The sequence below is a fragment of the Hyperoodon ampullatus genome, assembly GCF_949752795.1.
Source record: "Hyperoodon ampullatus genome assembly, chromosome: 8".
Taxonomy (NCBI): Eukaryota; Metazoa; Chordata; class Mammalia; order Artiodactyla; family Ziphiidae; genus Hyperoodon; species Hyperoodon ampullatus.
Genome location: NC_136921.1, coordinates 34,815,673 through 34,842,448, shown reverse-complemented (window position 1 = coordinate 34,842,448; position 26,776 = coordinate 34,815,673). Strand labels below are relative to the sequence as shown.

Genomic DNA, 26,776 nt, shown 5'->3' with positions numbered 1-26,776 from the left:
GCATAGACAAGGCATGAGGGGAGGTGGATGGAGACAGTTTGATGGTATTCACCACCTCAGTTTTTCAGCTGGCTTATCTCACTGTTGACCATTGCTAGCAACCAGGATGTTTTTTAACCATTTGGCAGTTTCCTATTACTTTTATTATTCTCCATGTATTGTTTAATTTTTACCTTTTATATCTGTTGCTTTAAAGGCAAGAAGCAAAAAGACCATGGATATTTAAAAACAAGCTAGTAAGCAGTCTTAAAATGATAATAATTCTAAAAATTCACCTCAAGATACTGTGCACCAGATTCTTAAGCTATATTTGCCTGATCAAAATTCTTTTCTTTTTTCTTTTTTTTGGACGTGCTGCATGGCTTATGGGATCTTAGTTCCCCCACCAGGGACTGAAGCCGGGCCCCGGCAGTGGAAGTGCCGAGTCCTAACCACTGGACCGCCAGGGAATTCCCAAAATTCTTGTGTCACATATCAAGATGTCTCTTGTACATGAAAAATCAGTAAAAAGAAAATACGGTGGCCATTTAATCTAAATTAGCTTTTTAACAACTAGGGATAAAGACAACCTGTTGTTTGAGGAAAAAAAAAACAAAAAACTACCTGCAAAACTTAGTCTGATACCTCTTATTTATATGTATACAAAATTCTAAGAATAAGCTAATTGATTATTTTACATGCAAACCAAATATTAGGTCATGAAAATAGTTTTTGTGTCTTTTGAGGTGATAAGATACAGTTAAATGTCAGTCTTTCTTTTAATATATATTCTCTCCCCAAACTAGACACAAGATAAAAATTATTCTTAAACTTGTTTATCAAGAAATCTGCTTTCTCCTACACAAAGTAAGTTAAATAGCATGTGTCTACAGTCAGATGGAAAAAGTAAAAATTTATCATATGTAATAAATACGTATGAATAATATTAAGGACCATTTTAAAATGAACTTCATAATAACTCTTTAATAATCTGATGATCTATAATAAAATGTTTTACTGAGGGCTTTCCTGGTAGCCCAGTGGTTAAGAATCCACCTGCCAATGCAGGGCACACGGGTTCGAGCCCTGGTCCGGGAAGATCCCACATGCCGCGGAGCAACTAAGCCCGTGCGCCACAACCACTGAGCCTGCACTCTAGAGCCCGCGAGCTGCAACTACTGAGTCCACGTGCCACAACTACTGAAGCCCACGCGCCTAGAGCCCGTGCTCTGCAACAAGAGAGGCCACCGCAATGAGAAGCCCGTGCACCGCAACGAAGAGTAACCCCCGCTCACCTCAATTAGAGAAAGCCCATGCAGCAATGAAGACCCAACACAGCCAAAAAAAAAAAAAAAAAAAAAGTTTTACTGAAATTGTCTTCTTTATCATGCCACAGCAAAACGTCTAGACGATTAAGGGAGTTTGCAAGATTATGTGTTATGGTGAAAGGGATTTGGCATCAAAACTCGGGAAGTATTAGACCATGGGGATAATCTCTGTAATCAGTCACCTGAACCATTCTCAAAAGATTTGTAAGAGTTGGGGCTTCCCTGGTGGCACAGAGGTTAAGAATCTGCCTGCCAATGCAGGAGACAGGGTTTCGAGACCTGGTCCAGGAAGATCCCACATGCCGCGGAGCAGCTAAGCTCGTGCGTCACAACTATTGAGTCTGCGCTCTAGAGCCCACGAGCCACAACTACTGAGCTCACGTGCTACAACTACTGAAGCCCCCATGCCTAGAGCCCGTGCTCTGAAACAAAAGAAGCCACCGCAATGAAAAGCACGTGCACCGCAACGAAGAGTAGCCCCCGCTCTCCGCAACTAGAGAAAGCCGGCGTGCAGCAACGAAGACCCAACACAGCTAAAAATAAATAAATAAATAAAGATTTGTAAGAGTAAAAATGTGCATTATTAGCAAAATAGATCTTACTTCTTACTGTTCCTGAGGAATTATCCTCCAGTTTGACTAAGTAGGAAAGAAAATTTATATTTCTCCCTATTTAATCTATTTTAAGGTGCACATTCTCTGTTAAATCAGGATGCGTCTTAAAATCAGTAGCATCTTAGAGTAGCCGTCAGCCATGCTTCAGTTATGACTGTAGTTACCATTGTACATGTGTGGACACCAAACATGGCAGCATCAAAACTTGCAGAATGGGTGTCAGTAACTTGGAAGACAGGAGACCTCTTTTTTTTTTCTTTTTAACCCCTAGGAACAAAATGATTGTGGAGAAGGTGTGAATCAGACATGTTTAGCAACATTCTTTAAGCTGGAGTCAAAAGTGGGCTAACACATAACTGCAAGGTCAGCTTAGGAGCCCCAGCACCAATGACTCTTGGTTGTTTTATGGATTATTCTAAGAAATGCTGTATCATCAAACTGCTGACGATACCGTCAAAGGACGATACCATGGATAAATACAGACATCAAAGAGTCTGAGTCAAATGCTGAATGTCAAAAAGTTTGATGAGGGCTTCCCTGGTGGCACAGTGGTTGAGAGTCTGCCTGCTGATGCAGGGGACACGGGTTCATGCCCCGGTCCGAGAAGATCCCACATGCCGCGGAGTGGCTGGGCCCGTGAGCCATGGCCATTGGGCCTGCGCGTCTGGAGCCTGTGCTTCGCAACGGGAGAGGCCACAACAGTGAGAGGCCCACGTACCGCAAAAACAAAAAAAAGAAAAAAAAAAGTTTGATGAGTACCGAAACCAATTTCTTCCACTTAATATTCCATTTTTTTTGCATGTATAAGTATGCTATATGGTGAAATAATCTGTCTAATTAAATTTGTAACAGCCCTTTCAATGAATATGAAAGAAACATTCTGATCATCACAGTTTAACTTGTGGGTTTTTTGTTTGTTTGTTTGTTTCTTGGTTTCTTAAAAGTACATACAATAATGATGCTTCTTACAATGATAGCATCTTAGTTTCAGTGAAAGAGGGTATTCAGTTTGGAGATTCAGTACTTTCCCCTCCTCTCATAGACTGTTAATGAGCTTGAATGAACTCAAATGTTTGCTTTCTATACTGTGTTCCTAAATGCCCATTGCGTTCCATTTTAACAAAAAGCTGCATGCTGTTTTTATTTTTGTTTAACATAGGGACTTTTTCTGCCAAGACTTTTCATAGTATGTGGCCCCTATCTAATTGTCCTCAGAGTATTTCTTGGGAGGTGAAATGCTAGTAGTTCAGTTTTGCATGTATGGGTTCCTTGAAAGCATTGGGTTGACTCTTATTTCCTTGTTAGGGGTGCAGGCTGCATCTTTATTGAAATGTTCCAGGGTCAACCCTTGTTTCCTGGGGTTTCCAACATCCTTGAACAGCTGGAGAAGATCTGGGAGGTAAGAGAAGAATTCCTCTTAGGAAGAAAAAAATATATGCATCACAAACTTTGAACCAAATTTTCCTTAGAGACAAACGAAGCAGTCCACCTGCTTTGAGAGAGTAAGCCATATTTTAAGGGTTGTGGAAACTGTGGTATTTGCCAGGGGCATGAGTACCTTGGGAATGAGTGGTCAGGACCCCCCCGTTGTCCCGTGGCAGCCCATGAATCCACTTGCTTCTGGTGATTATGGTCTCAACCTCCCAGGGCAATTTCTGCCATTACTAATTAAACACATCCCTGCCCGGCCACCCCCAGCTCTAAGTCTACCATATATTTGGCCCTGGATCCTTGTCAACTGAAGACAAGACACTGAATTTTCATAGAACCCTGATAAAACAAAGGCTTCCCATGTTAGTGTGAGAGAAGTATGCTGTGTATCATGCTCCTCCAAAACCAGATCCCTAAGGTAACAGGGTGCTTTTGTGTGTGTGGTTCCATTTCTTTATTCATTATTTATCCCTCCCTCATTTGCACCATTATGTACTTCATTTTTATGTCCCTGGTAGCTTGTATGCCATGTACTATAGTCATTTATATATTGCTGTCTTTTTTTTTGATGATTTTTAAATTGTGGTTAAATATATATAGCATAAAATTTACCATTCTAACCATTTTTAAGGATACAGTTCATAGCATTAAATGCATTCACATTGCCGTGCAACCATCACCACCATCCATTTCCAAAACTGTTTCATCATCCCAAACAGAAGCTCTGTATCCACTCAGCCAGCTCCCCATTTTCCCTGCCCCCAGCCCCTGGTAACCTCTCATCGACCTTCTGTCTCCATGAATTTGCCCATTCTAGGTTTTCATGAAAGTAGAATCTTAACAGGATTTGTCCTTTGTGTTTGGCTTATTTCACTTAGTGTAATGTTTTCAAGATCCATCCACATTGTAGCATGTGTCAAGTGCTTTAAACTGGGGTGGGGGGAGGGTATCGCTTGTATCCTGGATTCTGCTCCCTTTCAAGTTTGCTTGCTTCAAGCAGGCATCTAGAGCATACTTGCTAACAGCTTCCCAATCAGGTATCTTGGGAACTATTGCAGAGTGGGATTTTTGTGTGCAGGTGAGGAAACTTGTCTTTTCTCAAACTTCTTTATGATTTTGATTCAGTGGCCCCAAATATTTTGCCTTTCCAGGAATGGTATTAAAGTTTCATTTTTGAATTGTGTCTCCACTGTGGAGTCCTTCATTTATTTAAAAAAAAAAACCTGAGTTTATCTTTAATGCACACATGAAGGTGAGGAAAATCCTCAGGGAACATTTAGGAAAAGGGAAGAGTTAGTTGCTAGTGTCTGGAGGGTCAATGGCTCACCTTTATGAAGATATTCTGTGCAAACCAGTCTAGTGCTACAGATTCATGACCCAGAAAACATTGTGCTTTGTGAATGTCAAAATAAAGTAAAATGTCCTTTGTGAAATTAAGACATTTTATAGAGATTAATCACTGCCATTAAGCTTTCTTTTGGAAACATTGGGGATATTATGGAGGAACATAGGAAAAATTGGGATGCATTCACAAACTAAAAAAAAAAAACATTTTTCAAGCCAAAAGTTTTGTTTGTTTGTTTTCTCTCAAAACTACCCTGCGGGGCTTCCCTGGTGGCGCAGTGGTTGAGAGTCCGCCTGCCGATGCAGGGGATGCAGGTTTGTGCCCCGGTCCGGGAAGATCCCACATGCCGCGGAGCGGCTGGGCCCGTGAGCCATGGCCGCTGAGCCTGCGCGTCCGGAGCCTGTGCTCCGCAATGGGAGAGGCCACAACAGTGAGAGGCCCGCGTACCGCAAAAAAAAAAAAACAACTACCCTGCAAGACCAAGAACTGCTACCTTCAAAAAGTATCACTGGATGATATCATCATCTAAACTGGAGGCAGCCTAATGTAATTAATGGCTTTAGAGTCGAAGACCAGCATTTGAATTCTAGCCACTTTTTAGCGAGACGGACGTGTGCAAGTTATGTAGTCCCTCTGAACTCCAGTTTCCTCATTTGTTAAATGGGGCTAGTGATAATGACTTTCTAACCTTGCTGTGAGAATTTCATAAGATCAAATGCATAACAAGCCCCATGTGCCATAAGTGCTCGATAAATGTTTGCTTTCTCTCTCATAGAAATTATTTTCATAGAGGTGTTTCAATGACCAAACCGTTAACAGGCATTTCCTAATATTTCACCTAATTGTTCTGTTCTTCCACTTAATATCACTTCTTGTCCACATTAGAGGAAGCTTAGCTAGCACTGCCTAGACCAGACCCTGCAGTGATCTTTTACACATTTGAAAAGTTTTTCCTAGCCATTAAATCAGGACACAATATTTATTGGACACTCATTGTCTTATAAGATGTTACAAGGCATGGAAAAATGGAAAGAATAGGAAAAATGCATGATCTATGCTTTCACCTGTTGTTCAGTCTAGGTGGGGTGATGGGTGGAATATAAGTAAATATATGTAAAACAAACATAAACTATGTATAGATGCAAAATGATGTATGTATATATAGATAGTTAATAAAAATTATAATACTGAGCTAAGGTAAGCTATTAGGATATTTGAAGAGTTATATATAAACTGATTTTTTTACATTACTTCCTATTTTTAAATGATCGTGTTCTTAAAAGCAATCATTTTACAGTTCTTTGCATTTAGCATAGCACTTAGAAATCATGGGACAGAAAGAATGAGTTAGACGTTTCCCAGGACCTGATGGCTCTCTAGCTATTGGTTCAAGTTTCTGGGACTGGTCTTGGTGGCTGACACTGGCCATCTGAAGATGTTTTAGGTAATTCACTAAGTGAAAATTTTGGACTTGTATCTGGACATAAAGTACCAAAAAAACATGAGTGATGCAGCCAAAACAAATGTGTCTTAACAAATGGGTCCAACAGGTCCCGCCCAGGAAGCCATGTTCACGTCTACCATTATTCTTATCACACTGCAATAAATCAGAAGGACTTTATTTTGACATTTATGACAACTCATTACAAATATAAAACAAGTAAACACATTAGAAATAACACTGGCTTGGTGTTAGTAGACATGAGTTCTGAACCCAGCCCTAACTTCAGGTTAGGTGGTAACGCAAGTCTCATAATTTATCTCCCTGGGTCTCTAGCATCTTAAAGTATATTTGATTTTCTGACTCCATGAACTTGTGACCTCTTTGAACAAAGTGTTAAGAGAATATTGTAGCTTCTATCATTTTTAATCATAATATTCTTCTCTGTTTATTGTCCCCTCCCCACAAGCCCCATGGTTATTTCTCAGGTTTATTGACTTGTATAGCTCATTGTTGATTTTCAATCTGTGCTTATCAGGAGATAGTTCCATATTGCTTAGTTCTCCTTTATGGGCACCAAGAGGTCAGATTCATTACATCTCTTTTCCCCCCTGGTTCTGTCCAAGCAGGTAGAGGCCACAGTTTTGTTACCACATCTGTAGTTCCATGCTCTGAGGACAAAGAGAGAACCACATTCAACAGTGTGTTATCTCTTACACTACTACATCCCAAGCAGCTTGGAAATTCAAACATTACAAATGGCTCCTGAGTTGTGTTTTACTAAAGGTGGTCTATTTCGGGTTCTATGATACTTGATGTAGGAATTGCTTCTTTGAAAGTAATGGTCTAGTCTACATCTCCCAACCTCTAATCACAACTTTTCTTTACATTTATTCTGAGATCTCACACTTAGGAATAAAGACATAATAATAAGTCCTGAATTTTTATTTTACCATCTTTCTGAAATGCCTCCGTGTGTGTGTGTGTGTGTTTACATCTGAATGGCTGTCATCGATTTTTAATCAATTTTTTAGAAATCTAATTCTTTCAATAAGTATTTTTAGCAAATAATACCAGATGTGGTTCTAAAATCAGAATAAAATAAATGATGCAGACTTTAAAGCCATTAATCAAAATGCCTTCAGTTTCCATTCCAACAAAGGCAGAAAACAGCCCTTGCAGCCCACTGTGGTTTCAAACACAGCACTCACTAGCTGCCTTTTAAGAGCCTTCAGGGAGGGAGTAAATCAACAATTTTTGGTTTTCAGTTTCCCAGTCAGTGAAGCGGAGATTGAGTAATTTTCTCAAGTGAAAATGAATTCAATAACTTTCAAATAAAAACTGAGCATCAAATTTCCAAATAAAGGATATTGAATTTTTGTTTGAACTTTCAAAATCTCAGGCTTAAAGCTTTTAGCACAATATTCCAAAATTGTTGGTACCCATTTTGTTGGCTTTAATTACACAATAATACAAAGTAACCAACCATTCTGGTAACTTTCACCTTAGTGAAAATATGGATATGGTCGTTATTTATTTCCTTTATCGCTTTCTCTTCATTATCTTTACTTTCTTTCATTGTGCTTTGCCAGGCAACAGAAGATGTAGGGGTACGTGTGAATCATCCCACCCACCTGTTTACATGCACATCTGTGCAAATACATAACATGGTAGGCTAACAAAGAAGAATTAGCTTCCCATCCTCTGGCTCTCTCCCACAAAAGAAGAATTAGTCCAGTTGGTTTTTCAAAATGGATTCCAGGATTCTTAGTGTTTCCTCCAGCTCAGGGTGGCTGCTAGGAAAAGCCTGTAATCCTCTCAGTGGCTTTTCAGTTTGTTTAGGGAATGGATCAAAGAAAGAAGCTTCTACTGGGTGGCTTAATTTTTTTATTATGTGAGGGAAAATGGCGCTTCAGTGTCTTTTGTTTGAGGACAAGCTTAACAGACACCACAACGTGTACTTCTCGGCTAGAGTCCTAGTCAGCAAGCTGGTAAATATTAAGAGCCTACTGGATTCCTCATTGATTATTATCAGTCATTGTTGGGCAATTGACTTCCTGCCATAACAATTGGGCCAGCATCTGTATCCAGCATTTTACAAATGGATTCACTAGGCTTTTTCTATGAGAGATGCTTCTATAAAGACTTGTACTGAGATATGCTTCTAAGAAGAGTTATATTGTAGTGGTGTATGAAAACTACTAGTGTTTTATTAATATTTCACAAAACAGTATTATTCTGGCTCCTTGATATAACTGACATTGGGCTTTTATGATTATCTTAAAAGAACGGTAAGATTTTGCCTACAAGGGAACTCACAGTAACAGCACCATCTAAAATCTGAAGTGTTTGTCTTTATACTCCCAAAGACTTTTTATAGTAATTAAAAACTAAAGCTTCAGTTTGGTAATCCAAAGTACAAGTGGGCTCTTTTTCAAGTGATGGTGTTAATATCACTATCCACCAGTTAAAAACCAAATACCATGTTCCAAGCTGCTGGGCCACAGAGAAAACAAGCAGATGAGATGAATTTGGTAGAAAAGACTAGAGTTAGGTTTGGGATCATTTTTAGCCAACATTCCACTGCTTAAAGGTCAGTAATCTGAATCCTTTTTAATTTGAGCACATCGGGGAACAGCTGAATGCCCATGCTGAGGCATAATTTAAATTGTCAAGTGTCTCCTGTTGAGACATATATATATAAATACAGTCATCTGATGTAAGGCAAAGGGACACTTTACCACTCCTGTCTTTTTATATTCCTAACTCCCAATGCAGCATCCTAATGTATGGTGATCATGCAGTACAGCAGACATACCTCGTTTTATTGTGCTTCATTTTATAGCACTTTGCAGACATTGCTTTTTTTTTTTTTTAACACATTGAAGGTTTGTGGCAACCCTGCGCTGTCAGATGATGGTTAGCAATTTTTAGTGAGGAAACATTTTTAAATTAAGGTATGTACATTGGTTTTTTAAATTAAGGTATGTGCATTGCTCTGTTACACACTTAATAGACCACAGTATAGTGTAAACATGACTTTTATATGCATCAGGAAACCGAAAATTTGTGTGACTCACTTTACTACAATATTAGCTTTATTGTAGTACCAAACCCATAATATCTCCGAGGTATGTCTGTAGATATTTTGGGATGAGAATATGACTTTAAGCAAGGTTTTATGATCTGTATTAGTCAGAGTTCTCCAGAGAAACAGCACCAATAGGAGATATGTATGTATTTGTGTGTGTGTGTGTGTGTGTATCTCTTGTGATTCATTATGGGAATTGGCTCATGTGATTTCATGGAGGCTGAGATATGTCCTTTGCAAGCTGGAGAACCAGGAAAGCTGGTGGTATAATTCAGTCTAAGGGGACCACTGGTTTAAGTCCCAGAATCTGAAGGCCAGAGAACTAGGAGCTCCAATGTCCAACGGCAAGAGAAGACAATGTCCCAGCTCAAGAAGAAAGAGAGAAAATTTGCCCTTCCTCCACCTTTTTGTTCTATTCAGGTCCTCTATCAATTGGATGATGCCTCCCACATTGGTGAGGGCCAATCTCTTTATTCAGTCTACCGATTCAAATACTAATCTCTTCCAGAAACACCCTCACAGACACCCCAGACATAATGTTTTACCAGCTATCTTGGGCATCATTTAGCCCAGTCATGTTGACACACAGGACCGTAGAAATACACTGCAGTTTTGCCCACGAAACTGCAAATGTTGGAAACACTAAAGTTTCTTTCTCTTACACATCAGCTGGCATAATGTGATATACATTCATTTCTTCCTTCTTCCTCCCTGATGTGTCCTTCATGTCTCCATACCTGCTCCATCCACCTTATCGCCCCCTCATCTTTCTTTGTCTTTCTTTGGCTTTATATAGGTGCTGGGAGTCCCTACAGAGGATAGCTGGCCTGGAGTTTCCAAGCTACCTAACTACAATCCAGGTAATATTGGCTTGAGCTTCCGAAAGCTCTGAGAATTCGCAGTGTGAGAGCACTGGCCACACAAACAGGGTGTCCCTCTTTAATTGTTAACAGTGTAGATAGCTCTAGACAGATTTTTTTTTTTTTTGCGGTACGCGGGCCTCTCACTGTTGTGGCCTCTCCCATTGAGGGGCACAGGCTCCGGACGCGCAGGCTCAGTGGCCATGGCTCACGGGCCTAGCCGCTCCGCGACATGTGGGATCTTCCCGAACCGGGGCACGAACCCATGTCCCCTGCATTGGCAGGCGGACTCTCAACCACTGCGCCACCAGGGAAGCCCTAGACAGATCTTTAGACTCATATTCCTTGACTAATCTTTTTACAAGGAGGACATCACTGAAATAGTAGTTGAGGTTAGATCAGTTCTCCAACTCTGTAAAACACAAGTAACAAGCTGAATAACAATCTGGAATGACTGTTACTGTGGATTCCACAACCATTTCCAAATACCCAATGGCTTAAAAGGACAACTCAAAAGATGGTCTCATTTTTGAGCCCAGTGACTATCATTGAGTTTATTTGCTAGGTTATTGTATCTCATAAAGTATAAAAAGAAAGCTAATACAATAGGGGGGAAGTAGAGGCTCAATGGGCCTAGGACAAGCCAGGTAACATGTCTCTAGATTGTATCAGAGTTCATCCATTGTCTCTAAACCTAACACTTGGTCATTTTCTGTCACACATTTTGTCCTCCAATACTGGCTCCTGGGGGTGGAAGTGTTGCCATGGGGGATGTCTTTGAGAAATGGTCCCAAGGACATGCCAGAGAGGTCAGATTACCCAGTTGTCACTTTAAGGATGTTGAGACAGAAGAGAGGAGGCAAGCAATGAGCTATAGGATGAAGGACCATATCAGAGGTTGAGAAGCAAGTAATGGCCATACCAGAGCTGGACTCTTGCAGGAAGGATTAAAGGGGAGGTATAAATATGTACAAATTAGGGAGAATGTGGCCCAAGTCTGATTTTCCAGTCTCTATATTATTCCATTGTCCCGTAACTAAAAATGGAATTTCCCCAAATTGTTGTCATTACTAACTTTGGTATGAGGTTATCCTGGAAGGGTTTTATGAGAGCAAGAAATTGTAAGGAGATTTCAAAGACAATTAAAATGGAAAACATGGGCTTCCCTGGTGGCACAGTGGTTGAGGGTCTGCCTGCCGATGCCGGGGACACGGGTTCGTGCCCTGGTCTGGGAATATCCCACATGCCGTGGAGCGGCTGGGCCCGTGAGCCATGGCCGCTGAGCCTGCGCGTCCGGAGCCTGTGCTCCACAACAGGAGAGGCCACAGCAGTGAGAGGCCCGCGTACCGAAAAAGAAAAAAAAAAAAAAGGAAAACAAAAGACATAGGAGGATGGGAATTTTTTTACTTTTTTCTCCAGCATCTAATAGTTTTGCTCAAACAGCTATACATACGGTTCAGGCACCTTGAACTGACCAGGACTGTGGAAAACCTACACCAGCTAAAGACCGACTGTAGAGTCATTTCAGCTGCTTTGTGAATGACCTGTATGCATTGCTAAATGATGTTCGGATTTCCAAATAGTTTATCATTTCTAATGATTTTGCTTGAGTTTACTACTTGAGCAAAATGCCACCCTCTCGCTGCAGGGATTGGAATAACGCCTTTTCCCTTTCACTCTCTGAGTGAAATGGGACCCCTCAGCTTCCTAACATGGATGCAAGCAGAAGTTTAGGGTCACAGATGGGTTGTAGAAAAGAATTTGAATGATCTCAGTACAAAGCTGCCATGGTGAGCATATGCTGTTCCCCCAAACTTGAAATGTTTGGGTTTCAGGTTGATTCAGGCAATAAACAGTGATCCTTGATGAGAACGATAATGATAGAAACTTGTCCAGAATGCTTCCCTGCCAGATTCTGTACTAAATAAGATAACTGGGTTCCAATAAAACATCGAGAAATATGTTGCATTTTTTATTTTGCTGTCATTTCAAAGTAATATGCAATTTTTTATTTATGAAGAGAATTCTCCAGGCCCAACATCAATAGGGTTCATACTTTGCATTGTTTTTCTAGTAAGGATTCAATTTAATTCAAATAAGTCAAAAATTTCTGAGCACCTACTATCTGCCAGGCACTGTGTAACGTGCTGGGTCTGCATAGATGAATTCGGCACATTCATGGATCTCTAAGAGGTTGGGTTTGTATTCATTCATCCACACTCTTTCACCAGCTCTCCTTATGGGGGGGGTGCTCACTTGTGAGCCCAACTTCCACGGGCTTGGGCAGTGTATAGCTGTGGGCCAGGCTAGGCTTACGAAGGGAAGGGCATTGTAACCTTAGTCACAGCCAAGATATCTCAACTTTTACTTGTAAATCTTAAAAGTCCAGCATATCTTGGGCATGGGGTCAGTACTACTGATAACTCAATTACAAGGACTATGTTTTAAAACAGTCACCCACATCCGTGTTCCAGGAACATCCCCTTATATGAATTAAGAAGTTCCTTCAGGCCGCCTCCCACCCACCCCCTTCCCTGAGCTGTTGCTGCTGCTTCCAGGGACTTGAGCTCCAGTGATTAAGGGACCAGAAGAGGGGATGGGAGCCAGTAGAATGTCACAGAGGAGAACTGTTAAAGCCATTCTTGATGAGATTTTCATTCCTCTCCTTTTCACTCTAAGAGTCCCCAAACTTTGAATTCAGCTGCACAACAACTTTGAGGGAGCTGGAGAGCTCAGAACTTAGAGGACCATCCAGTGGCCATCTGTGCCCACGCTGCCCTTACCAGGTCTTGTCTCGACTATGTATGAACAACACAGTTTCTGTTTGTACAGGTTTTAAAAAAAACACCTGGTGCTGACCCCGCTGGACAGGTTTCTCTGACCAGTTACCTGTTTTCTTGGGACGCTGATGAGCAGGGCTGTAAGTTTTCTCGCCAGCAATTCAGACTCCTGTGCCTGATTAAATCTGGGTGAGGGAAGAAAGGTATATAATTTTAGACACTGGTCTTTCTTTCTTTCTTTCCTCCCTCCCTCCCTCCCTTCCTTCCTTCCTTCCTTCCTCCCTCCCTGCCTTCCTTCCTTCCTTCCTTCCTTCTTTCCTTATCTCCCCCAGCCCCACCCCCTGCTTTAAGCAAGCTGGCTGAGAACTCTTGTGTCTCCCACTTCAAAGGGCCAGTTGTCTTATTTTGATGTGGGCAGATTGAGAGGTAGGCTTTGAAAAGTAGGCTTTTTTTTGTTTAATCTTCTCTCCTGGGATAGCTTTCAGAGCAATATATCCAAGTGTCAGTGAGGGGTTCTGACGAGCACGGACTCCCAGACTCTCAGCAGGATCATTCTCTAACAGAAATATAAAAGTGAAATATTAAAAACCCTGGAACGTGAGCTCCATCTGTAGAGTAGCCAGTGTCTTGCCTTGCTTGAACCATGGGAAAAAAAGATATCCTTGAAAAAAGAGGGAAGCGAAAAAAAGTGCTTTGAGTAAGAGGTTTACAGGTTTAGTAGAGCATAGTAACATCCCCTCAAAGAAGTGGGTGTTGCTCTGTGACCCCCCAAAACGCTCCTCCTTTGACTCAGCCGCCAGAACACTCACCCTCCCCGGCAACACACCCCCTTTTCACATGCTAACTGAGGCGCCTGTGATTGGCTGAACAATAAACTGGTCACACTTGCTAAAGGCCTGCCATCTTGCACACAATTAGCCAAGACACATTCATCAAACGGGCAGAACAGGGTCTGTGCTGGCCTCCTGCAGCGGGGGAGGGAAGCAGTTCGGGGATCCTTAGTGAGAGTCCACAGGAAGCAATAATAAAGAAGGCATGCTGGAGGGGATTCTACTATCAGAAAGTCTAAAAAGGTTAAAGCCCCAACTGATGCCATATCTGGGATGCACTGTGTTTGTGACACAGAGGATCCCAGAAGCTTAGAGCAAACTGGATATTGGTCTTGACTGAAATCTGCTGATACATGACAGTAGTGTGAATTTAAAGGATGGACCCCTACAGACATTTTTACAAAGCTCTCTCAGCCCTCTTAGCTTCCCCTCCCGCTCCCAAGAAAATGCGCTCAGGAGTCCCTCCCCTTTTTAGCCTCAAGCACTTCGGCCCAACTGGAACCAATAAGAATAAAGTGTATGTAAGAAGCAGAGAACCATTTAGGATGAATTAAGAGAAAGTATTGACTGGCAAGGTATTGGTCCTAAACTAAATATTTGGAGGACATTAAAAAGAGTTAATTTTGAGGCGGGGGGGGAAGTTAACATTTGCACCTTCAGTGGTAATATCTTCTGACTTTTCCAAATTCCCTTTAAATAGCTCTCCCGATGGCAATATAGACCCAATAAGATCATACCTTAAAGACCAGTTTGCTACAGACTGGTGTAAGGCTTTTAAGAGAACCAACTAAATATTTAGACATTTCTCAGCTAAAGTAAACAGAGGCCTTACCCCTCTGGAGGTTGTCCAGGCACCATCTCATTAGATGCAAAGATCCTGTGATAAAGAAAAACTTTTTTTTCTGCCCACATGATTGCAGCCCAGTTGTGGTTTTTTAATGTGTCATTGATTGTTTCATCCAACTCCTTTTGCTCCACTGAAAGGGTCTGTCGTGGCTCTGTTTGCTTCCTTAAACACGGTTTTTGAAAGCACTCATGCTGTGTGAGCTCAAATCCTAGCATTAATGTACTGCTGGGTTCATTTCACCACACTCAAAAGCGCCTAGTTTAAATCCCTCTCAATTCCATTTGAGGCACCAGAAGACTTTATCCTTCTCCACTAATGGTCCCAAGTTTACATCTAGATACTGGGGGTCAAGGACAGGAGAGGATTTAGAAATAACAGTGCATGACATTAGTCAATGCATTTGCCAAATTGGCAATTAGTTCGTGATGTGAGTGCAAAGCATTTTATTCCTGTCTCTTTGATGCCTGTTCCCGTTGAGAAGGGAATAGAGTCCACAGAGGCCTTCAAACTTTTAAAGAAATATCTGCTGAAAATCATGCCTGATTTGTGACATGAGCTCAGCTGCAGGGAAGCATCCGGGATTATCTTGGTCCTTTCAGCCCCAGGAAAGAACACTGCACATGGAAAGATTTTCCACTGGAGGAACTTGGTAGAAATCAAAAGGCAGGAAAGCAGTACTAAAAGCCCTGCAGCGACCCAGATTCAGATGTCCTATAAACGATAGGCAAATGGATCCTGCTGACACCTAGTTATTTTCAGTATGCCTGCTTTTTCAACTTTTGACCACCAGGTGGAAGCAAGAAATAATGGGGGCGGAATACTGGCATCAGACAGGCTCACAATACAGCAATCTAGCCTTACCCTGGGAACGTTTTATTTTGACCTGAAATCTAGTGTGAGAGCTTCACTTCATCTGACATCATTACAGGACAGATGATAATTAAAAATCTAAAATGATCCTTGTCCATGTTGGGATTACATAGAGCTACCACGCTTTGGGCTCAAAGAATTCTGAGCGTGTCTTTGTGTGCCTGCTGTGAACACAATCTAAGCTGTGCATCAGCATCCACTCAATAGAATGAGCTATTAGCCAAGTGAGTTAATCAGTGGGCTGAACTAAGGGAAAGGATACTGATAAGAGAGGTTTTCATTATTGGCATCAATTCATGGAGCGGCAGATCCACACTCCACCTTGTACTCTCTGGGGGTACTTGAGGAAGTGATTTCTTTCCCAGTTCCCTAATCTGCAAAATGGGAGCAATCCTATCATTTAAAAAGTGTCCGCTGTGTGCCAGGCACAGGACATACATAATAGCTAATCCTTATACTGTCTGCTAGGGTCCATGCCGGTTGGAGTAGCACAGTTTTACACCTGAGGAAACCGAGGCTTTCTCCCAGTTCCACACAGAGGGATTTCCTAGGTTGGAGATGGGTCAGTCCACAGCAAACCTGTTCTCCTTGTGTTAACCATGTTATGTCCCTCTGTCTCATTTTGCAGACAACATAATGATTTGATATATGTATATATTATAAAACAATAGTTAACATCCACAGTCCCTAACTTTTAGGCAATGCCCCATAAAAGTTAGTTCCCATCCTTTTTTTTTTATACAGGGTGGAAGTTCATTCAGCTGCTCAGTGACTCATCAGGGTTCAGACTCAACGGTAGTTGTATGAGAGCTGATGCAATGTCTGTTTCTTCCTGTTTAGCTCCCTTAGAGTTCTTGGCTTCCTTATAGATGTCAGGCACACCTCCTAGGCCAGAACTGACTTTGGTTTTTACTTGCTTGGGCCTAAACACTGCCTGAGTTCACATACCCTAAGAGCTGACCTGCAGCTTTCAAACACCTCCCTGAGTCAGTGTGAGCGCCTGTTAAAGCTGCCCCTTCTGGTGAAGGCTCCTTTCTGCTGCCCGTCCTAAACTGCTGTGAGATGCCTGCCCACGCTGTGGCCACAGGCCTCTTCCCTGGGAGAACCCTCATTATCTACATAATGGTGTCCAGTAAGGGCCACTGAATCACAGACAGTATTCATGTTGTCATTGTTGGTTTCACCCAAAGCATGGTACAGCGGAAAGAGTGCTGAGGTTTTCTACAAAGCAAACCTGACCACTTCCAGTGTTTCTAGTATTTTACACCTGCCTCCATAACTGGCACGTAATAGTAAATAGATATTTGTTAGATGAAATCAACGGCCACCTGGGTTCTAGTTCCAGGTTCTAGCACCTTCTGGACTAATAATCCTTGTTCTGCCTGCTTTGCCAAGAAGGTACATGTAAGTTATTATTCACCTTATTGCTGGGTAAAATAACGGTCGTTTATCGAGCACTAACTATGAATTAGGCACTTTTCATACATCATACTACTTGGATTCACAATAGCTCTATCCAACAGGGGCAACGTTATCATTCCTACTTTATAGACGAGAGAGCTAAGGCTTGGGGAGGTATGTGTCTTGCCCAGGGTCACCTGGCCAGGAAGGGGGTGACCCAGAATATCCAGCCTGTTGAACTCCAAGTTGGTGCTCATAGGTAATTCCACAGTACCTTCCAAGGGCAAATATAATTTGGTAATAAAACAATGCCCTAGGCTGGCATCAGCCAATAACACTTTTCCAAGTTCATTCCCAAATGATTATGTCCTTTAACCCAGACTTGCTTTTAGAATCTGTGAGCTTGGTGACATGTTTCTGAAGTGTAATGTGAGTGGAGCTCCCGCCCTGGGACTCCAGCAGGCAACCCCACCTGCTTCAGGTAATGAAGCCACGATGTTCACCGAATCTATGAACCACCATCAGGCGCGTTGCTGTCCCACTTCTGGAGCTCGGCAAAAGCTCGTGGGAGTTACTATTAACACCTTTATTAACCCATCCCCCACATCAAGCAGTGAAATTCATTTAGATACATGGCCCACTTTGATCTTCATTAATAGTTTCTACATTTATTTTTAGTTTTCTCATCCTTATTTGGTAGCAATTATTAGTTTTTATTGAGGGGGACTGGATAATCTTAAAGTAGTTAAGATTAGGAAAAATTACAAATGAAGGAAAGCAGGTTAAAAGAAATTTTTTTCAAGTAAACCCTGCTACGTTTCTTCCCAGTTCAGGAAAAAGGCCTTAAGGTCGCAAACATCATGGATCTGGGTCAGATCAGAGACTTCTTCCACACCTTAGTGGCCTGTGCCTGGCATCATCGATCTCTGTAAGATACAGAGTGGGAATCACAAGTGGGCTCTCTAGGACTTCCCTGGTGGTGCAGTGGTTGAGAGTCCGCCTGCCGATGCAGGGGACACGGGTTCGTGCCCCGGTCCAGGAAGATCCCACATGCCGCGGAGCAGCTGGGCCCATGAGCCGTGGCCGCTGAGCCTGTGCGACCAGAGCCCGTGCTCCGCAACGGGAGAGACCACTACAGTGAGAGGCCCGCATACCGTGGAAAAAAAAAAAAGTGGGCTCTCTTGAGTCACTTTTACCTCTTAAGAATAAGGTTTAGTAAATTTCATTTTCTATTTTTCACCTAAGCATCAATTTTTCGTTCATTCAACAAATATTTATTTAATGCTAGGTGCTGAGACTAAGATTCAAAAATAAATAATACATTGATACCTGCCTTCAAGGCATACGGTCTAGAGGGAGAAACAAATAAATTCTGCAATGTGGAAAGTATTATTATAGCAGGATCCCCTAAGGACCTCTAGGAACACTTGGAAAAAGGCCTTGGTTTGTCTGGGGAATTTAGGGACTGTTTGGGAGAAAGAGACATGAGCTCGGTTTCAGGCATGATGAAGTGGGCTTTCTCCAGGTGAGCAAGAGGGGGAAGGACATGCCAGACAAAGGAACTTGACACAGAGGAGTAGGAAAGCTGGTGTACCTGGTAATATACAAGCAGGTGAATTGCTCAGGGAAGCTAGAATGTTGGCTTTGTGGCAGACCATTGTCGGAGATTAACCTGGAAGGACAGATGGGGAACAGATTGGAAAGTGATTTGTAATCATCCTAAGGATTTGGACTCGACTAATAAGCAAAGAGAAGGCATCGGATGATTATTAGCAGGGAAGTGATATGGCAGGATTTAAATTTTAGAAAAAATTGCTTGGAAGACTATATGTAGAATTAAATTGGTGTTAGTCAGTGTGGCAATGCTCTAGATTCTAGAAGATAAATAGGAAGTGTCAACTAGAGCAGTAGCAATGGATGAAGAATGTTGGGGCAAATCTAAAAAGCATGAAGGAGGTAGAGTCAAGGGGAGGTTGTAACTGATTGGATTTGACTTGTGAAGGAGAAACCTAAATCCAGTGGGTGAGAGAATGATCATACCATTTACTGGCACAGGAAATAAAAGGGGGAAGGAACAGATTTGTGGAGAATGTAATGAGTATAAGGTTTGAACATTTCAAGATGAAGATATCTGTGAGACCACCAAATGGAGATATCTGAAAAGCAATTAGAAATACAAGCCTGTGGGGAATTCCCTGGCGGTCCAATGGTTAGGACTCTCCTCGCTCACTGCCAAGGGCCCGGGTTCAATCCCTGGTCAGGGAACTAAGATCCCACAAGCTATGCAGTGCAGCAAAAAAAAAAGAAAAGAAATACAAGCCTGTGATTATAGGGGTCTAATCTAGAAATACGAAATTGGAAGTCATCTGCTTAAAGTGGTATTTAAAGCTCCAGGTGTGAGTTCAATCGTGCAAGGGAGACCGTGTGGAGAAAGAAGACCATGATGGCACCCAGGGGGACCAGTGCTGAAGGATCCAGTAGAGGGAAAGGGTTCTTTGGAAGCTGAGAAGGAAGGGTCAGAGAGGCTGGAAAAGACCAAAAGATTGCGATAATTACCATCATTGTCGTCATCATCATCCCATGGAAATCATACGGCTGTAAACTTGGGGGAGCACCCAGTACCATGTCTGTGCATTTCCAGTGCTGAGCACACCACCTGCACGTGTGGCCCTTAAACATTTGTAGAGGCTACAGGGGAGTGATAAATGTCAAATGATGTGTCATTAAATACCATAAACACCGAATGGCATGATCGAGCTATAGCTCAAACCTCGTCTGTAGGTGTGGAGAGACATTAAACACTGCCCCCAGGAGAGGGGAGACTCCTGACCGAGCCCATCACCTCCACCTTCTCCATCCACGCGCCGGGAGCCAGGCCTGGCTTCCCCTTCCTCTCCAGAGACCATTACCTTAGGAACAGGCTTCCGAGGATAGATATTTCCTTAGAATCCACAAAAAGTTTTGATGCAGGGTTAGAAAAGTGATAAGCCCCCAGTGAGCGTTGAAGTGCCAGGCTCAAATGCCAAGGAGCGCCTTCCGTGACAGCACTGGCTTTTGGTGTCCCGATGACACTCCAACAGGAATGCCAAGTTCAGACTCCCTGAGCAAAAGACTAAGCCAGCTACCTGAGGAAGAGGGAGGCGAGCAGCTGTGAGGGCTTGAGTGTGTATATCTGGGGTGAGGCTGGGGGTGAGTTAGACGAGCTACAGGTTTTTGCAAAGTTCCTGCTCTGAGATAGCGCAGTAAGGCTAACAGCATTATCAACTATCTAAATATGTGGTATCTCAAGAATGCATTGTGTTCGGGAAATTCCAGAGGTGTCGTTCAGCAGACCGCACTATAAGATAACCTTAGGGGGACTGTGGTAAAGACTATAGTAACTAGAAAATGTTTCACCTTGAGCTAAGGCTCAAAATGGTCCTGGTGATATTGTATCAACCAACCAACAAATCTCTGTTGACTTGAATCAGTTGTGAAATGAGCTTTCTTAAAGGTTTATGAAAAAATGCATTATTTTACTATGGTAGCAACAGTTTGGCCCTCATTTTACTTTTACTCTGTTCAGTTGGGAAATTAAAATGTTCAGCTTTTAAACTTGGCTTTTACAAAAGCGAAGTTTACTTTGCTCCTCCTGCCTCAAATTCCAACTGAACTCAAACGAGAACCCCTTTAAAGAGAACTGCAGAAGGAGCAGATGGAGAGGAATCTGGTCTAATGATTAACCATCAGCTTTGGAAGGAGAAGGGAAATAAGCTACCTACAGACCTACGATTTGAGAGGCTACTGAAGCCAGAGAAACAGACTTCTCTTGAAATGGCGCTGGGTAAAATGCCTGTTTGTGGATCATTCTCTCATTGATCGCTTGCGGTTTAACTACTGGGAAAAATCAATGGGAACGAGGCAAGGTCACCCAGCATCAGGTTATCTGCATAAGAGCAGAGGGCTGGCCACAAATGGGCGCTGGGCTTTGGCTCCGCTTCATAACCAGCAACCTGGCTGACGCTGGACACATCAATCCGCTATCTGGGCTAACGTAGCTACAAAATAGATGTGGGAAGAGAGTCAGGCACAGTCTATGCAAGACACGGAACCTCAAGTTCAATGTTGTCACATTGCCTCCTGGGGCCAACTCTTTTTTTTTTTTTTTTTTTTTTTTTTGCGGTACGCGGGCCTCTCACTGTTGTGGCCTCTCCCGTTGCGGAGCACAGGCTCCGGACGCGCAGGCTCAGCGGCCATGGCTCACAGGCCCAGCCGCTCCGCGGCATGTGGGATCCTCCCGGACCGGGGCACGAACCTGTGTCCCCTGCATCAGCAGGCGGACTCTCAACCACTGCGCCACCAGGGAAGCCCTGGGGCCAACTCTTACAAGTCATCCTCTACTGGTAGAATTTATGAGGAATGATTTTTTTCCTTCATCATGCTTCCTCTTTCACATCCTTGAAAAACATGTGAAGTATGCATCAGACACGGCGTTCTGCGATTTTTATGTACATTGATTAACTGAATTTTCACAAGCCTACTTGAGGAAATGAGCCCCAGAGAAGTGTGTGGGAGTTGCTGGGAGTTGCTGGTCGACCCTGCCCTCCTTGATAGACCAGTGTCCTCTGCCTCATTTAGTGCCATTCTAGAAACATCTGGAGACCATTAAACATAATAACAACCACACAACAACCGACCAATGCTGGGCCCTCCCCAGGCTCGTTGAATCAGACTCTGTGGGGTGGAGCCAGCACCTCCTTTTTGTTCAAAAACTCTCCCAGGTGATGCTAGTGTGCTGCTTGGCTTGAGGACCACTTGTGTGAGACCAGGTTGCTTCTCCAAAATGAGAGGTAGAAACAAGAAGAAGAAAAAGAAAAAGGAATAAGACTAACATTGATTGAGCCCCTACTACAGGCCAAGTGCTTAATCTTATCTAATCCTCCCAGGCAACTGGAAAAGTGTTCCCACTTTACAGATTGAGAAACTTCTGAGTTACTTAACCAGAGAGGTGAAGTAATTTCCCCCAAAGCCCAGAGCTCATAAGTGGCAGAAAGAAGATTTAAGCCTGGGCTTGTGTTCATGTTACTACACCACAGAGCTAAGGCACACACCTCTGGCCCACACTGAAAACTCAAAAGAAATTAAGCTAGGCTTGTAAGAACTCAAGCTTGGAACACGTTAGAATTTCAGTAGAATGAAACAGCAAATTATGGATTTCCAAGGAGAACAATAAGCAGAAACCTTATTGAAACCTGAGAGGAGAAATACATGGTACATCAAACAAGAGAAAGAGGCAGAAAGAAAAAAGGCAAAGGATGAGGAAATACTTATACTTCACTCACTGCTCTAATTCTCACAACAACCCTGTGCAGTAGGAGCTATAATTATCTCGCTCCTGCAGATGGGAAAACTGAGGCCCGGTGAGGTTAAGCAACACCCTCAAGTCATACAGCTGGTTAAGTGGCATAGTGTGTATTCAAAACCCAAGTCCAGGGCTTCCCTGGTGGCGCAGTGGTTGAGAGTCCACCTGCCGATGCAGGGGACACAGGTTCGTGCCCCGGTCCGGGAAGATCCCACATGCCGCGGAGCAACTAAGCCCCTGCACCACAACTACTGAGCCTGCGCTCTCTAGAGCCCACGAGCCACAACTACTGAAGCCTGCACCTAGAGCCCATGCTCCCCAGCAAGAGAAGCCACCACAATGAGAAGCCCTGGCTCGGCAATGAAGAGTAGCCCCCGCTCGCCGCAACTAGAGAAAGCCTGCGCACAGCAACGAAGACCCAACACAGCCATAAATAAATAAATAAATAAATAAATAATTTTTTTTAAAAAACTGCCAGCAGAGTAGTTCACATTTGATTGCATCTGACCTTGAAAACTCAGCTTAAATTATGTTCTTCGATCACAGCTTTCATTCTACAGCTCTTAACACCATAATGTCCATCTTTAATTGAACATATTTTTGAAGTTACACAGTAATATGTGCTTTTTATTTAAAAATAAATAAATTTAAGAAAATTAGCATAGAAGTGAGAAGGGTAAGCCCTAGTGACCATTATCACGATCAGGTGAGTGGTCTTCCAGGGCTTTTTACATACACATACAGACATGAATAGGTCAGTATTATCAAAACCATTTTTTGCCCAACTATGATTAAATTCTTTGTTGGATAAACAGTCTTGCTGTATTCCATTCCTATAGGAGCTGGAAGAAGAGAGGTTTTAAAACCAAGAGAATTATACTTCAGGCCCAAGGAAAATATAAAGCAAAAACATCCTTTTACATGAGAGTTGAAATACTCTTTTCTCAATTTGGAGTCGAAATAGAAGGATTTGATAAGTAGCATAAGCTTACATCCTTGCAGCCTCTTTTAGCACCCTTACATAGAGTAAGCATTTAATTAGTATTTCTTGAATGAATAAGAAATTGTCTCCTTTTATAGTGGTTTTATTTTGGGTTAAATAGTGTCAATATAAAAAAAAATAATAATAGAAATACATGTATCCACATGTAACGTTGTAAAGAGTGCTCCAAAGAAAATTACAAATCTTATTATCATCCATTTTGGATTATTCAAGCCAGGATTCACTTCCACCTTTATGGTAAGTGACATATAAAATTAGTCCCGTTAACTTTTTAACCACTTCTGAGTTTTTAAGACTTTGCCCCCTCATTTGTCACGCGTTTTCTTGGAGGGGGGCGGGGCAAGCACGTTTTGTTCTCTCAAATGAACTGTAAGCTCTGTAAGAGTGGGGAAGCTTCTCGTGATTACTTGTGTATTCTCCCAGCACTCGGCACATGTTCTGCACCCAGCAGACATTAAATATTGTGACTGTATTATTTTAGTTTGCTAGGGATGCTGTAACAAAGTACTACAAACTGGGTGGCTTAAGCCACGGAAATTTATCGTCTCACGCTTCTGGAGGCTAGATCTGAACTTGAGGTGTTGGCAGGATTGGTTCCTTCTGAGGGCTCTGAGGGAAGGATTTGTTCAGGCCTCTCTCATTGGCTTGTACGTGCTGTCTTCTCCTTCTGTCTATTCTTTGTCTTCCCCTATACATGTCCGTCTCTATGTCCAAAATTTCCTTTTTTATTCGGGCCCTGGTCATATTAAATTAAGGTCCACCCTAATGACCTCATCTTAACTAATTATATCTGCAATGACCCTGTGTCCAAATAAGGTCAAATCCTGAGGTACTTGGGCCTATAGGACTTTGACATATGAATTCGGGAGAAGGACACAACTCAACCCAGAATAGTGACCTTCCATTTAAACTTAAACTCACTTAGTTTGCCTACCTGATAACTGAATTCCCTGTTACCCCAAGCCAAGAAGAGCATTTAGAATTTTAATAATATTTTTGGCCACAGGATTTTAGGGTTGTTTTTGTCTTTTAACGTGTCTGTGTATGCTTTCCAGAATGGTTCCCACTGCCTAAGCCTCAGAGCCTTCAGAATGTCTGCAACCGGTGAGTACCGCCTTGGAAAGCTTATCTTGCAGCAGGGTTGAAGGGACATTTCCCTGGGTCTCAAACTGATGAACATCCAGCCCCTGAGCACCTTGATCTGGGGGCCCTCAGCCCCAGGAAGACGCCTCTTGGACAGGCAGCCACCTGTGAGTCTGTTAGTTTTTCTCTGTGAACCATTTTACTTCCTGTGAGTTTGGTCATTAAAATTGTTTTGTGCCCTTCCACCCTGCCCGAGGCCCTGAGAACGAGGGAGCGTTGGCCTGTAAGAAGACCTAGTGGGTTTATTATTCTCCGACACAGAAACCAAATGACGTCACTGAGCAGCTGTTGGGGGGCAACGTGATTCACGGAGGCCACGCTTTCCCAGGCCCTCTCTACGCAGCCTCGGCTCGGACCAGGGCAGACTTTTATTACCAGCTTTCAACAAGTCCCCAGTTTCTTTTGCAAAGTAAAACAGATAATAGAGACATTCCCGGAATAGTTAGCTAACTAAGCCGTGCCAGGCAACCTCAGAGCTAAGAAGAACTCAGTGTTTTCGGACAATGACCAATTACAATAACCAGTATTATTTGATCTGAGAGTAATTAGCCAAGGCTCTGTTCTTTTTGCTTCAGTGAGGAGACAAACAGGGCAGTGAGGAAAACATCAGAGACAGGGGAAAGGGGCTCAAATGTCAAAGAAAAACACCCTCCCGCAGGTGGGGAGAAGAGAAAGAGACCCTCAGTGAACGTTTGAACGTTGCTCTTCCCTGAAAATGTGGTAGGGTTTAACCCAACCAAAGTTTGTTTGATTTTTTTTTCCCATACTTACTGTTCATGTGCTTTAAAAAGCCTCCACGGAGAGTGGATATCAGAGCACAAAGAGTGAAATAGGTCGGAACACAGAACTATGAACTAGCAAAGGATCTTTTTTTGGGAGGGACACGATTCTCCCCAGGGCGTCCGCACGCTGCACTCTCATTTTCAAACGCGCTGTATCACCTGAAACTCCCCGTTGTTTTGGAGACAGGTTCCAGGGAACTGCTGTTTATCATTTCATGCAAGACGTGCAAACTTCCTCTTGCCCGCATAGTCAGGCTCCCTAACCCCTAACTAGGGGGATTTGGATTTTCATGCTGCCCTGTGGCTTTCTTCCATTTCACCACTGGCTTCCAAAATAAACGGTAACTCCAAACCTGCAGACCGCCTTACTACCCTGCACTGCTGCTGTTGGCACTGTCGCACGGCAGGAGAAAGCGCCTGCAGCCGCCCAGCCAGCCCTTCCTTCTAGGCTGAGCAGGACGTGGAGTCGCTGAATATCCCGCTGGCTTTTCTGACCATAGGCAACACCTCGGCCCACTGCCTTGTTCCCAGCAATACCTCTGCCTTAGCTCAGACTCCTGGCTTCTCTTTGCTCAGATTCTCAAAGCAAGGAGTAATGGCTAGAGATGTGCTGTCTCATACCATAGCCACTAAGCACATGTGACTATTTCAATTTACATTATTTAAAATTAAATTTGAAATTCAGTTACTCCAAGGATTTACTGTATAGCACAGGGAATTATATCCAATATCTTGTAATAGCCTATAATGGAATATAATCTGCAAAAGAAAACCCCCAAAACTGAATCACTACGCTGTACACCTGAAACAAACACAATATTGTAAATCAACTATACTTCAATTTTTAAAAATTTAGCTGCTCAGTTGCAGTAGCCACATTTGAAGGGCTCAATAGCCACATGTGAGTAGTGGCTACCGTATGGGACGGGGCAGAAATAGGATATTTCCATCAGCACGGAAAGTTCCATTAGACAGCACTGGCCTAAGTTATCACATGAGAAAACTCTTGGCTCTGAGAAGGGCTTTGTCATTGAAAGGGGACTAAGGTTAGGTGGGATGCTTGCTGTGTGCCTAGTAGGGGGCTGCACGTGTTATTTCACTTATGCCTCACAAATCTCATTCCCATTTCAAAGAGAAGGAAACTGAAGCTCAAAGAAGTTCAGTAACTTGGCCAAAGTCATCAAGCTAAGTAAGCGGTAGGACTGGGCTTCATCTGGTACCCAGGTCTCTGTGGCTTTGTCAGTTGAGTCAAGTTGCAAATGTGATGAGTAAAGAGTAGCCTTGTTGTCACGGGCTTTTTTACAATATTTCTGCCAAGGAGCAGAGGAACTGTGAGCGGACTGGAAACGCACCTCGAGGCCTTGTGGGGTTTGATGGGATTGCGATTAACATGGGCCTAGTAAGTGCACACTCACTCGTTAGACTGATTAGGAAATCATAGGACAGCTTCTCTGATGCTGTTTCTTTCTAGTGTTGGAGATATTTCTTTTTTTTTTTTTTTTTTTGCGGTACGCGGGCCTCTCACTGCTGTGGCCTCTCCCGCTGCGGAGCGCAGCCTCCGGACACGCAGGCTCAGCGGCCATGGCTCACGGACCCAGCCGCTCCGCAGCATGTGGGATCTTCCCGGACCAGGGCACGAACCCGTGTCCCCTGCATCGGCAGGCGGACTCTCAGCCACTGCGCCACCAGG

General features: G+C 43.0%; 1 protein-coding gene across 4 annotated transcripts in view; it reads left to right on the top strand.

Annotated features, from left to right (window-relative positions):
* CDK15 (cyclin dependent kinase 15) overlaps nucleotides 1-26,776 on the top strand; it is a gene marked incomplete at both ends in the record, with an annotated part of 99,362 nt that overhangs the window by 58,205 nt on the left and 14,381 nt on the right. For all 4 annotated transcript variants that reach the window (XM_079709778.1, XM_079709777.1, XM_079709776.1 and 1 more), the window contains 3 exons: nucleotides 3,227-3,320; nucleotides 10,026-10,089; nucleotides 24,217-24,265. In XM_079709778.1, the coding sequence (XP_079565904.1) occupies nucleotides 3,227-3,320; nucleotides 10,026-10,089; nucleotides 24,217-24,265 (207 nt within the window). The remainder of the gene's footprint in view (nucleotides 1-3,226; nucleotides 3,321-10,025; nucleotides 10,090-24,216; nucleotides 24,266-26,776) is intronic.